The 15,927-nt window shown below is 35.0% G+C and overlaps 1 protein-coding gene across 3 annotated transcripts in view; it reads left to right on the forward strand.

Annotated features, from left to right (window-relative positions):
- Positions 1–15,927, forward strand: part of LOC114054250 (DNA endonuclease RBBP8-like) — a 122,035-nt gene that overhangs the window by 27,351 nt on the left and 78,757 nt on the right. For 2 of the 3 annotated variants that reach the window (XM_027877428.1, XM_027877426.1), the window contains exons 2-3: positions 5,573–5,786; positions 13,110–13,152. In XM_027877428.1, coding sequence (XP_027733229.1) covers positions 5,678–5,786; positions 13,110–13,152 — 152 coding nt within the window. In that variant the 5' untranslated portion in view covers positions 5,573–5,677. Of the gene's footprint in view, positions 1–5,567; positions 5,787–13,109; positions 13,153–15,927 lie in introns of all 3 variants that reach the window. The other variant, XM_027877427.1, reaches the window with a different exon arrangement.

Genomic DNA, 15,927 nt, shown 5'->3' on the forward strand with positions numbered 1-15,927 from the left:
TCTCTTCTCTTCTCTTCTCTTCTCTTCTCTTCTCTTCTCTTCTCTTCGTTTGAATTGAATGGGATAACTCCCCTATCCGTATCTTTGCCCTGAGCTCTAGTTCTATACAGGCTCCTCCGAAAAGTCTTAGTACAGTTTTAAACTAAACTGAAAAGACTTTTGCGAAACCTTGTATTTTCATCTTTGGTGGACACCTTTAGAGCCTGAATTTCAATGTGTCCTAAATTGAGCTCCAAACCCTGAATGCCCTTGGAACTGCTTTGTCTGATTAATTTCCAAGTCCTATAGATTCTGCCTTACCAGTATCTGTAGAGACAGTTCCTCTCCCTAACCACAAAAGTTGCTACTGCCTTAGTTCAAGGCAACTCTTCCCCACTTTAACCTTTCTTATGGACTGCTGCAATAAGTTTTCTAACTATTCTCCCTGCTTTCAGTCTCTCACCTCTTTAAAACATCTCTTATACATTTGCTAAAAAGACCCTCCTAATGCATTGGTCTGATTTTGTCATTCCCTTTTGCCTGTAGGATACAAACTCATTTACCTAGTATTTAAAGATCTCTAGATTCTGATTCCAAACTACCTTTCCCACTTTATTTTATTCTACTACTATTTACTTACATTTATGTGTTCCAGTCCTCCATATGCATAGACTGCCTGCCATGTCTAGAATACAAGAATCTATAGATTTCTTGTTCACAACACCTTCTTTCAAGTTGCACTCAGCTCAGGTGCCACCTCTGTGAAGTGTTCTTTACTTACACGTCCCAGCCCTCAAAAGTCATCATTTCTACAATTTTCTTAGCACTTTCTCTAGATCTTTCATATAAAATTTAGTGTTAAAAGAGATCTTGGAGATTTAGTCCAATCCTCATTTTAAAAATGATTATGCCTAGGCCTAGAGAAGGAAACAACTTGCTCAAATACACATAGCTACTAACCAGCAGAGCTGGAATTTAAACCCAGATGTGCTAACTCCAAATCTAGTACTTTATAAAACTTATGTACATGTGTGTGCTTTGTATACATCTAAAGGGTTCATCAAGTATTATATATGCAAATATGTATATACACACTCACATACACATGTGATTCATAAAGTCCTTTACCAAAAACAATCATGCAAGGTAATCCAACTATTTATAGTAGGAACAGTGCTGGATCAGTCAGAGGTCTTGAAATCAAATCTTGACTCTTCTACTACTTCCTGTGTGATCTTGAGTAGATCATTTGACTTCTTTGACTTTTATTGTCCTCAGTAATTACATGAGAGTGTTAGACTAGATGACCTCAAAGATCCCATCCATCCCCAAATCTATGAAACTCTGGTCCCCATTTTACAGATAAGTAAACTGACACTCAAGTGACTTGATTGTGGTTACATAGCTAGTAAAATGTTGGAGCTGGAATGGAATACAGCTCTCATAACTGCAAGCCTTAACACCCTTTATCACATCAAGCTGTCACTGGAGTGCAGGGTGAGGGGTAAGTTTGTACACAGATTTTTATTGTGTGTGTCTCATCTAGCACATTATATTGTTAAGTTCCTCAAGGACTGAGACTTTCTTTCATCTTTGTTGTATCCTTAGCATCACTGCTTTGCCACCTAGTGGATTGTTAACATATTGGCTAAATTGATAAGGTTCATAATTAATTTTACACTTAAGGTAACAGATTAGCACTGTCCTAGGGAGTACAAAAGTATGACACAGTACTTGTCCCATGAGGAACTTAAAATTTAGTTGAGAGGGAGGCAGCACATGTTACAATACCTAAAAAAATTTGACAGGATAAATGCTATAGAAATTCAGGCTAGGAATGGATCACTGCAGGTTAGAATTTCCATATTATAAGTTCATAGGATCATAGATTTTAGAGCTGAAAGGGAGCATGGGGACATATTGATAAAGGATTTTAGAATTTTATGAAAATAAAACAGACTATGTTGCAGAGAAGAGTACATAATTATGTCTTTTCTGTAGGATGACTCCTGTAAAGTAAATAGTTCCATTTTATAAACTGTAGGAGGCTTAAAGGATAGGTGGGAGATCCTACATTTTTATCACTCATGACTGTTTTTCTTTTCTGCAAGCCAAGGGCTATATTAAAGTAGTACATTGTTTGACACAGTTTATCTTTTCAGTTCTATTAAAGTATGTTGTATCTTTTAGAGATACTTAATAAATATTAATCTCTATCTATTGTCAAGTACCGAAATTTTGTTGTAGAGAATTACATCTAACAGCCTATTTAGAGTTTTTGTTTTTGTTTTTGTTTGCCTTTGAACTTTTCACAGAGTCCACATTTTAGTCTTCGTGTTACACTGATCCCCAGGTCATACTCTCCTACTTTCTTGGCTAGTTTGGTGCTTGGTTCACAATATTCATTTCTTTCCCAACTCCTGTTCTTCTACTAAGAGACTTGAATATCCTCAAATGTTCCATCCTCTCAGTTCTTCAGTGTCAAGTCCAATTACTCTCTTCTTTACCTCAGCCAATTATAGGGGTGGATCAGAAATTAGAACTCACTATCTATCCTCACATATTCCATTTCCCAAATTAGAACCTTTGACATTCCCCTCTCTGACCATAATTCCATATGCCTCCATCCTTCCTAAATGTATTCTCCTTTAAGATCTCCAGAAATTGTTCTCCTTCCGTCCCTCAGTGTTTTCTCAGGCTGTTAACCCTGCTCTGATTTCCATTTTCTCCCTTTGTAATCTCTATCCAATAGTTAACCTTTTCAACTATGCACTGTTCTCTGTTCTTGATTGCCTTGTCCTATTGCCACTCATCCTTACCAGACCTTAGCCTTGCATTCCTCTAATCATCTAGCTCGTCTGCTATTATTGAGGAACTGCTGAACACTGCTATAGAAATATAAAAATTCCCACCCATGCTGATTGACTGTATTACATTATCATGTTATCTAACCTCAACTAGATCCTCCCTGAGACAAGGCAGTACTTTTATTCCTCCCTAATTTTCCTTTTTCATTCCACACAGAAGCTATTTCAAACCTCTTCTCTCCTCAAGCCTCCTTTACCTTCCCTTCTTTCTCAACTGAGGGCTTTTCTTTTTCTTTTTTTTGCTTTTTGGTGAGGCATTCAGGGTTAAGCCCAGGGTGAAGGCCTTTCTTTTTCAGTCAGAAAATAGAGACTATTCAATTTGAACTCCAGTTCCTCCCATTTACTTAATCTTAAAGTGCATTGATATCACCTCCCCTTCTCTCCTTTTTTCCTTTCCCTCAGTTTCCGGCAGAGATGTGGCGCTTATTGCCAAGACCAACTACTTTACATGTGTACTTGATGCCTTGATCCTCTCCGCTCTCCAGTCTCTCTCTCCTCCATTCTACTGATTTCTTCTTTACTACCTTCATACATGCCAGTTTCTAATCTCATCTTGAAAAAACCTTCACTATACTCTTCCATTCTCCTCAATCTTTTGTTCTCTATCTCACCTCCCCTTTTCACCCAAACTCCTTGTAAGAACTATCTATACTCTCCACTTTTCTCTGCTCTCACTCTTCAACCCTTACTTCATGACCCATCACTCAATTGAAATTGCTCTCTGAAGTTTTCATTGATCTCTTAATTGCCAACTCTGGTGGTCCTTTCTCAGTCCTTATCCTTCTTGACCTCTGCTGTATTTGACACTAATGAACTCCTTGAGCAGGGACCCTCCCCCCCCAACCATTTTTGTGTCTTCATTGTTTAGCACGATGGTTAGGACCACCTAGTGAGCTTGTTAACTGACTTGTCCTACTACTCCTCTATCTGTTTTGCTGGATCATAATCCTTTTCATGCCCCCTAACTGTGGATACTCCCCAAGGTTCTGTCCTAAATTCCTTTAACCCTCTAAAATTCCATAAGTTTAATGATCATTTCTCTGCACATGACTCAAAATCAGTCCCTGTCTCTCCCCTGACTTTTAGTCCCATGTCACCAGTTGCCTATTGGGTATTTCAAACTGGATACCCCAGAAGCATCTTAAATTCTGCATGTCTAAAACTGAATTCATCTTTCCCCTTAAACCCTACCCTCTTCCAAATTCCCCTGTATCTATCCAAGGCATTGCCATCCTTTCAGTCTCACAGATTCAGAACTTTGGCATTACCTTGAACTTCTCACTCTCCCTCACCCAAGACATCCAAACAACATCTTTCATATCCATTCTCTTCTCACCACTTACACAGGTACCATCTTAGTTTAGGCCCTCCTTGTGTTTTGCCTCACATGCCTGGAATGCACTCCATCCTAATAGAGTACTACTCTTATTTAAAGAGAAGTACTTGCGGCTCAAGAGCATCTTCTGCATGAAGCCTTTTCTAATTATCCCAATTTCTTGTGCCTTCCTTCCCAAACTACTTTGAGTATATTTGTATTTGTTTACTTTATATTTAGGCCATATATATTTATAGATTTAATTGTCTTCCCCATTTGAATAAAAACTTTGCTTAATAAATACTTATGGATTCCTTGATTGGATATCACCTTTACTAGAAGATTTAACCTCAGTTAATGGGAGACTCAAATCAGTTTCTTGTTCATCTAGGGCAAGGAGTTTCTTGTAGGAGATGATATTGAAACTCTCTAAAATGAGACTTAGCAAATTATCAGTAGATTTGTTATGTGTGTGATGTTCTGATGGTGACTAGTTCATAGTATTTATTTGATGACCTTTTTTCAGCTTGGTAACTAATAATTCAAAGTATTTATTAGTCTTGAGAAACTTCTGTAAGTATCTTTCAACAGGTACACAGAGAAACACACCTTTGCTGCACCTCTAAACATTAACTACCTTTAAAATTCTTGGTTAATATACTTATTTGTATAGCCCTTTTCAGTTTAATATATGTTTGATCCCTGTATAGTCAACTTTTGTCACTTTTGTTCTCCCATTTTATGAAGAGAAAATGCAGTCAGATAACCGAAATGATAATATAGCTTTAACTTAAAGTTTATGTATTTAGTCTTTTGAGCATTTGAAATCAGGAAGACCTGAATGTAGAAGCTACTTGGGACACTTAGTAGCTGTGTGAGTCTGGGAAGTTTCTTTACCTACCTGAACATAGTTTGCTTATCTGTAAAAAAATATGAATCATCTTCTCTAGGTGTTATGAGGATCAAATGAGATAATATGTGCAAAGCTCTTCGAAAACCTGGAAGCACTATTTTTAAAAGTTAGCACTTTCTCTCTACATGTGTATATAGAGTGGGGGAGGGGATGTGTGTTTATATGTATGTCTGTATATCTTCATGTTGAGATGATTGTCCCCATAATTAAGTATTTTCATAGAATGTGCCCAAGTTTCTATCCAGTGTTTTGTTAGTTCATGTATCAATCCCAAGTATGTAAGTTGACTGGATATGATAGAAAAAGCAAAAGAATATAGTCAAATGTATATTGGCCATATGTGGCTTGGAATCTTTCAGTCAAAATGTCTTTAATTTAGCATAACTTCTACAAAAGTTCTATTCTTGTGAAAAGAAATTGATTACCTGAAAATTATTTTAATTTCCATTCATAACTGCAAGTCACACATTGATAAAGTGTTGTCATCTCTCAGCACAGGTGTCCCAACTGTCTTCACAGAGACAACTCCATAACTATATAATGTGACAGCAAGGTGAAGAGAGTACATCAGGTAAACAGAAGATTGGGAATAGAGAAAACAAGATGAGTGTTCCTGCAAGTAGTTGCGGTAGCCCCAGTTCTGCAGAAACAGTCAGTGATTTCAAAGATCTCTGGGCAAAACTGAAGGAGTGTCATGACAAAGAAGTACAAGGTAATTTTTTTTCAATGTTGTTTTACCTTTCTTAAGTAATGATATTATAAAGATGCACATTAGATAAAAAAGAACTGAATTTGGCCAAGTCTAGAAAAAGCCCTTACTTTTTGAATGCCACAGACATCTGATCACTTTGCTAGGGATAATTAACTTCAGTTGACCATTTGTGCTCCATTTTGATTGCAGTTAAAGTAACTTTGGTCTACAAACAACCACATTTGTATTCATGAATAATTGTGTGTTAAATACTTTCCTCTCTGTGGTTTGTTTGTGGTGTGAATAGACTTGATTTTCCCTTCTAGCTCTAAAATTCTTAGATTGTAACGCACTTATTGCTGGAATGTCACTAAAACCAGAATCATTGTAATATAAGATTCATTGTAAAATCTATCAGTTTTAGAGCCTGTCCAAGGCATTTTAGTTATTTGAAGGACTTTATGGCATAGCCTCAATCTTAAAATAACTTGGTGAGACCCTAATGATACTATTACTGCAAGCTCTAGCATTATTATTTAGATTTTTTTGGATTTTCCTATGATTTTTAGTTTCATTAGGATTACTTTTTAGTGGAAAATGTTTCATATAAAATGTATTATAAATCCAGTCAGGTAGTAACTTTTAAAATTGTTAATTTGGCTTTTAAAGTTAAATTTTCACTTTTTTTACCGCTCGAATATATGCTCACAAAGTAATATAATTAGAGTTCTGTACTTTACTGGACTTCATTATTCCTTTGAAATTTTAGGTAACATGAATGACAACACACTAAATAAAACTGAAGAGTGCCATTGATACTGTTTTGCTTCTTTTTTGAAAAAAATTTGATTTGCCATATTACCTTGTGACATTTAACGTGTTAGCTTTAAATAGTTTTTCTGCATCTAAAATGAAAGTCTTATCATGTGTCCCTTTCTTGCATTGGTGGATAAATGATTAAGATACATGAGTTTGGGGGATGCATCAATTAAAAGATCTTAGAGCTAGATCTGTAAGATTAGTCAAGGAAAATTATAGAGAAGCTCCAGTTGTCCCATCTACAATATTTTTTTATGAAAATATTTTTGACTTTAAGTTTAGACTAAACAGACATTTAGATAAGGCCATTAATATAAAGAAGCAATTTTCACGATCTACCAAATAACTGCACCCACCCCCAAACCTCCATCTCCCATTCTTGGGAGGAGCTTTTCTAGAGAATGTTTAATTGTGGCTACAGTATGAGTAAATCAAGTAGAGCAGCACTAAGTTTGAACTACAGTAGTGTTAATGGATATTTTTAAAACTTTATATTCCTTGTGATCTGGAAGTGAAGTAAGGTAACCTTTTAAATTAATGTAGCTTGGGTTAAAGCAGTCAAGAGTCAAAAAGACCTGGATTCAAATCTAACCTCAGAAACTAGCTGGGTGACCCTGGACAAATTATTTAACATCTGCCTGCCTCCGTTTTCTCAACTGTCGCCTCTCCCAGGTTTGTTGTGAAGATCAAATGAGATAATATTTGTAAAGCACAGTGCCTGGCACATAGATAATTGATAAATGCTTGTTTTCCCTTCTTCCTTCCTTAATGGGACCAAATGTTTAAGTAACTGCATGTTACCAAGAACATCTGTGAAAGAAAAATTAACATTTTACCAAATTTTATTTATGAATATTTTAAAATATTCATCAATTAATCTTACCTTTATAACCAATAGCTTTAAGAGCTTTGTTTGCATTACCTTTAGGGATCCTGTGGTATTTAATAGATTTTCTTGAATGCTAGTTTTTTGTTTGTTTTTTAATGCCTATCAGAAACCAGCAAGCTTAAGAATTCTTTATCCAGATAGACTCGGGGCAACTTCATTAAAAACTCTGTTTAAAACTAGGACTTTTCAGATACTTAACTTGATGTTGATAATTTTTCAATAACATTGCCTTTTTTTTAATCACATTCGTTGTTTGAGATTCCTTATCTTCCGATAACTCACCTTTTAAGGAATATGAAAGTCTCATGGGGGGAAAACACAGTATAATTCTTTATAATGCAGCTTGCTTTTTTATATCCTCTAGGTAATAAATTATACAATTGCTGTGAACACTCTAATCAGTCATAGTGCCATCATTAGTTAAGTTCACACAAAAAAATTCCCAAGGGAAATCCATCTGGCAAGTCATGACTTGTTTGCCTACCATGAATAATAAAGAAAAAGGGAAAAATTCTGTAGTTTAATGTACAAAATGTCTTTCCTTTCCCATTTATTTGGTGGTATTTTACAGATTCCTAAAACTTTTAAATGCTAATTTAAAGGTCATTTAAAAACATACTTTAGGTGAGTTCAGTCAAATTTGCCAGCAGGCAGACTTTTTCATGCTTAGCCCTTTGTCAGTATTTCTCATCCAAAACTTTTGTATAAAATTAGATCCTCTGACTATGTGATAACATCAAAGACATGCCTGAAGGATAGTTAATTTTTTAAGAAGGTGGGGATCCTCTTATAGAACTAGTGTAAGAGGCTATTTGAGAAACATCAAACATGGACTTGCCTGGACTATATTTGTTTTGAAGTTTATAAATAGAGATGAAAATTGACTAAATTCTTTTAAATCTAGGTGTCAGCAAAAAGCAAGTTTTTATGAATAGTGGTACCTGAAGAAGATGGCATTTTCACTTGAATATTCTGTCCACAGATAAATATTTACATGCACTCAAACACCTTCCCATATGTATCTAAAGGCAAAATTTGGTCAAGCATGTGTATGTTATTTTATTGTGCCACAGTGTAATTATGGTTGGAGATTTTCTCTTAAAGATTGTTTTCATCCCATATATGTTCATAGGACATGAAAACAGGTTTTCATAAATGAAGTTTTTGCTTTAGGACTTTCAGATAAATTATTTCATACTAAAGAAAGTATATACTTACCACAATGTGTTTTGTAATTTTATTGTACCAGATGTCATGTAAGTGTAAATACCATACATAATATTGTTATTTATTTAGCTTTTATATTTTAGAAATGTCTCATGAAGATTTTAATTTGTTCAGAATTGATAGAAATTATGTTTTGAAGTTTCCTTATTTTTCTTGATGAATAACCTTTCAGGTAGTCTTGGATTCCTCTTCCTTTCTATATTTATTCTTATTTGTCTAATTACTTTCAGGTGCAAGATGCATTAATGATGAATTAGAATTTAGAAAATTCTCTTTCCCAGATTCATTATTGTTAAAATAATGTGGATGCTCAGTTCAGTTGTATTCTTATACCTTAGTAAAAGTATTTTTCACACCTTGCAAGTATGCTCAGGAGCTCATAGAAAACTGAATAAATGTTATTATTATAAAATTAGAGTTACAACATATTTTTGAGCCTATTGACTTTCAAATGGAAATGGGACAGTCATATTAACAGAAAAAACACGTTTCTTTTCAGTTTTATCTTGCTCCTAAAAGAACAGACATGATACACTTAGTTTCTTAAGAATGTCTGCATTTATTTTATCAATCACATTAATATTCACAAACACTGATATAGTGAGATGAGGACTGAAAATAAAGAGAAATAACATACAGTTTCTGTCCATAACTTCAGAATCAACTGTGTGGGTCTTCTGTAATTTCCTATGGTTTCACTGCAATTTGCCAAAGTACAGAACAGCATTCTAGAGATTTTTATGAAGACTTAAAAGAGAGGTATTCTGTTTTTAGTGTAGTATTGAAATCTTTCTAAGCAAAATGCTAGTTAAATTTCAAGGATAATTCATTGTAGCTTCCCATAATATGCCAGCATTTCCACAGTGACAGGTCTGTGACCTTACTCTTTTTCATTCTGTTAATGTATATCAGTAAATTTAAAAGTTTTAAGTTCACATAGATGAAACTGTCCACATTTAATCATTTATTTGAGATTAAGATATACATTTATATGTCATAAATATGGGCAAACAATATGCATTTAAAGATTTTAACTTTGAAATTTCTGTCCACCGGAGGAACACTAGCAACATTATTAATCTTCAAAGTCAAATGAGATGATCTGCTTCAAATTAATCTGTTATTAAGAGGGAAGTGATTTTATGAACATATTTGATATTTGGACAATCACAAATCTTTTTAAATGTCCCAGTTGCATATAGTTTGATCTTGTAATCAAGTGATTTTGATCATTCAGTCCACTTAAATATTCTGGGGGAGGTTGAGGGCATGAAAATGGGAATTAGGATCAAATTCTTAACACTCTTTTTTGAATAACAAACAATTCCTGCTACATTGCTGGATTCTTATTTAAACTTAATTTGTTTGTACTTTCAGCATACATATATTCACCTAATACTTAATCAGTTCTGTTGCTCCTAAATTCAGATGCCAATGGGAATAGTGTTACTTGTAGCATGATGTTTGGCCTTTTGAGCAGTGCCTCTTGAACTGGTGGCTCAGGTTGCCACTGTTACAATTCCAAATACTTGGCTGAACAGAATGCCTGTTCATACAAGAGCTGCATTGTTGTACAACCTCATTCCTTCCGATGGGTGTGGAGCAGGATTAAAGTACACTTTATAGGGGTTCTAATTGCAGATGCCTAATTGACTTGATGAATAGCAAGCACTTTAAAAAAAAAAACACAAACCCCTGTTTCTGGACTGATCTGCATGACAGAACAAATGTCTCACAGGTGTTGAGAGCTTATAAGATAAAAGAGTAGTCTTTCCATATTTCCCAAGACTTTTCTTTTGAAGTCTATACACATTTTTGTATCTCATTGTTACCTTCCTTTTTGCAATGGTCCTTGGCATGAATCCATTTTATCTTTGGCTCCACCTTCCTTGTTTAAATACAAGTCTGAATTTCAGAGGGTCGGCCAAAACAAAAAGCCAAGGAAATCTTGTCAACAAGTAAATTTTCATGTAATCATTCTTTGGAAGGGAAAAAGAGTGAGAAGAAAGATTACTAATTCCAAATACCGCCCTAACAAGGTTATGTATTGGTGGTGGTTCTTCAAGATTAAATGAGTTAATATGTTGTAAACCCCTAATTTGAAGGGCTTATGAATTTATCACTGTTACCTAAGAAAAAAGAAAAAAAGTTTTAATTCATAAAATTCTACTTCGTCATGGAGAACAAACAAGATAAAATGTGAAAGAAATGTATGTGATCTCTAAGTGGTATCTCAGTCTACCCTCTGAGGGAGTATTATACCCAAGAGTATTAACATTAATCTTGTTTCCAAGGATGTTATTTTTTTTTCCCCTTCTTTTCTTTCTCTCTTTTTTTTTTAGGCAATTGGGGCTAAGTGATTTGCCTAGGGTCACACAGCTAGTAAGTGTTTGGTGTGAGGCTAGACTTGAACTCAGGTCCTCCTGACTTCAGGGTCGGTGCTCTATCCACTGAGTCACCTAGCTATCCCCTCAAGGGTGTTACTTTTCCACAAGATTAAGTTTCACAGTTTACGAATAAATTGTTGACATTTTGGAGCACCAGAGAAATGTGACCACTGTATCAGTATCTATGTGAAATATACTTAATTTCCATACTACTACCAGGGAGAAAAATAGGTTAAGAGTTTAAAAAACAAACACTTAAGACAAGAAAGAAGGAAGAGTTTGGATGCATATAGAAAGTTGGAATCAGCTGGGTGTGGTTGTGCACACCTTCTAAGGGGGGGGAGGGGGGGCGGGGGGGGGGGGGGGGGATGGGACGTCAGAGAGGCTGGTAGATTGCTTGAGTTTTGGAGTTCAGAGTTGCAGTAAGACCAAGGTTGATCCAGTGTCCACACTAAGTCTGCCACCAGTAGAGTGTGCTTCCTGGAGCAGGGGGCCACCATACTGTCCAAGGAGGGTCAAACCAGCCAGGGTCAAAAACGGAACACGTTAAAGTTTCCATGTTGCTCAGCAATGGGACTGACCTGTGGACTACTGTGCTTCAAGCCTGGATGAAAATGAGATCCAGTCTCAAAAAAAAAAAAAAAACAAAAACCCCATGTAGGATGTTGACATTATTATTATTTTAGCAGTTAATGATGGAGGTAGCAGTGGGAAACCTTAAATCTAAGATAGAGTCTTTAAAAGATTGAGCAGTTAATTTTTTGTCAGACAATTGTATTGATGATGCTATTATAAATTCCCATTAATAACATGAAAAGCTTTTCTAAAATAATAGTTTAAGTAGAATCATAAAGATAGAAGAGACCTGAAATCATTTAGTCTGACCCCTATCCATTTATACCTAAACAGTGACTTTTTTTTTTTTACAGCATCCACAATATGTGCCTAATTGTTCAGCCCCTTTATGAAGACCTTTAACAAGGGCAAACTCACTATTCCCTGAAGCAATCTGTTTCATTTGTTAATAGCTGTAGCTGTTAGAAAGTGTTTCCTTATGTAATAAAGGAAAACTGCTTCCTTACACTTCCATCCATTGGTGCTAATTTTACCTTCTGTGGCCAGAGTATATGAAAACCATTTTTTTTTAAATAGGAAAATTATATATCAGAAAAAGTTACGAAGTTGGACTCGAGACTTTTAGTAGCTGCTTTGTCTTTACCTGCTATTCCTCTTCCTGTCAACATAATTTCTTCATAAAAGCTGTCCAAGACCCAGGCTATTTACCTGCTTTGTGACTTTCCCTGTCAGGGGCTTAGGCCAAGGATAAAGGCATAAGATTCCGAGGATCTCTGTTGTGTTTAATATACCAAACTATGTGTCCATTTCAATGGTTCTCATTAACAAAGTTATAAATACATAATAAGATACTTATTCAGATACGAATGTTAAATTAAATAACTTGGTTAAGTGACTTTTATGTGTTGGAAAAATGAAAAGTAGGATTTGTAGGTCCTGGAGATGATGCTGTCAGAGAAATCATGTCATAACACAAACAATTCATTTAACATGTACAGGTATATATGTATATGTACATACTTACACAAAACTTAAAATCATTAAACCTGAAACTTCTGTTAAGAGTAAATTATGTACAGAGGCTTTTTTTTTAACTATATAGTTATCATGTCATGAACTGAAAGGAATAATTTAATTAGTGGACCCTAGTGACCTCAGCATCATAGACATTAATATAACCTGTATCAAATTGCTTTCCTTCTTAGTGAGGGGGGAGCAAAGGGAGGGAGAGAATTTGGAATTCAAAAATTTAAAATACAAATGTTGAAAATTGGTTTTACATATAAGTGGGGAAAAAATAAAATACTCCATTTTAAAAACAAGCACAATAGACTTTCAGGGAAATGTTATTTCCTTCTCATTAATGCTATCTTATTCAAATACCAGACTGAAGTTGTGAAATATATCAGTAAATTACAGCTGTTCTTTTTTTCCCCTACTTTTCAGCCTTACAGATCAAAGTAACCAAGCTGAAAAAGGAGCGAATTTTGTAAGTATCTGTAATGTAACATCAATATTTTTGCTTAAAAAGAAAATAGTATTTTATTTTTCTCATAGTCACCTATAATTTTTGAACTGGAAAAAAAATTTATCTGATTCAGTTCCCTCATCTTACATAGAAGGAAACTTAAGCACAGAGTATTACCTACCCATAATCATATGACTAGTTAGTAGCAGAGGTGGCATTAGAGGCCTGTCTCCTGACTTCCAGTCCAATGTTCTTTCCATTATACCATACTGGTTTGTGCCTTTAGGGGTGAGGAGGGGAGAGAAAAATTGATTTCTAAAAATGTATTCAAATAAAACTTAGTATTCACAAATGTAACAAATTTTTAGAAGGCAAATTTTAATTTTGCTTTGTTTCCTTACTAATCATTTTAGATCATATTATAATTATTCAGTTTTACAAATTATAAACAGCTACTGCATAAGTGGAGGCAGCTAAGTGGCTCAGTGGATAGAGCATTGGGTCTGGAATCAGGAAGACCTGAGTTCAAATCTGGCCTCAGGTAGTTACTTGCTGCGGGACCCTGGGCAAGTCACTTCTGTTTGTGATATACTGGAGAAGGAAATGGCAAATCACTCTAGTATCTTTGCCAAGAAAACTCCATGCACAGTGGTTTGAATTGAATGCCCTTGTTATCATCTAATATCTTAATATATATTATAATCATGTTATAGGCAGGTTTAGGCTTAGTACCAGCACTTACACTATACCCTAACGGTGAGATCATTTCATCTCACTATATTTTGTGTCAGGTGGCTTCAGTTTCTCCTTTTCTTTTAAACAACCAAGGATGTGATGAAAAGCTAGAATTGTTGGATACATACCTGGGAGCACTTAAGTTTTACCTATTTTCATCTATTCTAATCTGAAAATGAATGTAAAAAGAAATACTTTCCTTCTCAAGGTTAGGCTAAATTTTTGACTAAATTTGAAATCTTTAAAGTCACATACAGTATAATAGGGGAGTCAAAGCTGAAGCAGTGTGTAAGCAATATGGATTGGGCTGATTGGCTCAGATTGATAGTTGGGCATTTCAAATCGGTTTTTATTAGAGTATGACTAAAAACAGCTTTTATAGATGCTGCAGAACACTTTATTTAATTTATATATTCTATTTCCTTATGAAGTTCTGCTACAAGAGAGAACTCCTAATTCTCAGATTCCTTCACTTCTAGAGAAGCTCCCAACAGGTTTCTCCTGAAGAGAAGAGTCAAGATGGGGTACACAAACCACATTTTTATAACCTCAGTGAATACTCATTGCACTTCTTACACAATGGCTCCCACTTAGGCAGTACTGAATTATCAACATGATCACAGTATAGGGAAAGATCATAAATTCCCTGCTCTTTTTGTGGACAGTTAGTTACTGTTTTCCTGACACCTCTAATGGCACGGAGCTGTAGTGAACTTAAATTCACAGCCAGACCTCATCTTTGTGTTGTTGTTCAGTCATTTTCAGTAGTATCCCCATTTGGGGTTTTCTTGGCAAAGATACTAGAGTGATTCGCCATTTCCTTCTCCAGCTCATTTTACATATGAGGAAACTGAGGCAAACAGGGTTAAGTGATTTGTCCAGGGTCACACAGCTAGTAAGTATCTGAGAACAGATTTGAGTTCATGAAGATGAGTCTTCCTGACTCCAGGCCCAGCTCTCTATCCTCTGCACCTTGTAGCTGTCTTTATATTTAAGAGTTATCTGCATGATTATAGGGTTTAGATTTCTTAAAAAGTCAGTCAAAAGTTAAAATCAAGTAGCATTCGTTCTTGATTGCATCATTAAAATTTCTTACTACCTATTTGTTCCCTGGTTTTATGAGGTTTATAACGATTTTGTCCATTGAAAATCCCAAGGTAAAATGTATGTTTTGCTTTCAGGAAAAGACAGGCACTTTTGTTAATGGTAAAGAATTTTTTCTGAAATGTTTTTAGAGAGAATAGTTTTCAGTTTTAGAATTGTGAAATTTACTTATTATGTTATTCATTTCATACTCAGAATAGCCTGAATAGTGAATATATTTGATTTAGTTTCTACCGGTTTTTTAATCATCTCTAGAAGATGAGTATTATCAGTGGCATTCTGTTTGTGACTTAATACATACCAAACTAAATAGCTAAATTATGGTTCACTGGAATCATTCTACAAGCCTCTCATTGTATGTATAATAGCCTTATATAGAAGGTCTTGTTCCTTCTGACTCTTTTGAATACCTAAGGTTTAATATTTCAGAGTTGATAACTAGTTGGACAATAAGTCCCTTATGCTGTAGTTTCATTCACCATTGAAGCTAATGATCTTGTAAATGCCGGGTCATAGACCATTCATTAGGAATACTACCTTCAGAGCCAAAATGTCAGTCATTTTGGTCAAGTAGTATTTCAGTTTGCAAGGTGATTGTAAATTTTAAGTTATATTCACTACCAAAATGTTTTTCAAAAGAAGCTGAAGTTTTACAGCAAAGGATACTTAAAGTAAACCTAACAATAACATGTATATTGTACTTGTCGAGGAATTAAATGTTTAAAACAATACTTCCATAAACCTGAAATATTAACAGTAAGTATTAAGTTTTGATATTGTCATAATCACAGAATTGTGGAAGCTTAGAGTTGGAAAGGGACACCAGTGTCCATCTAGTCCAGCTCTTACCTGATCAGAAATCTCCACAACATACCCTATACGTGAGTGGTCTTTCAGCCTTTGCTTGAAGACCTCAAATTAGGGAGGACCCATTACCTTTCAAGATAATCCAAGTAT

This window comes from Vombatus ursinus, unplaced genomic scaffold (genome assembly GCF_900497805.2).
Source record: "Vombatus ursinus unplaced genomic scaffold, bare-nosed wombat genome assembly UNPS02014812.1, whole genome shotgun sequence".
In the NCBI taxonomy this organism is placed as follows: domain Eukaryota; kingdom Metazoa; phylum Chordata; class Mammalia; order Diprotodontia; family Vombatidae; genus Vombatus; species Vombatus ursinus.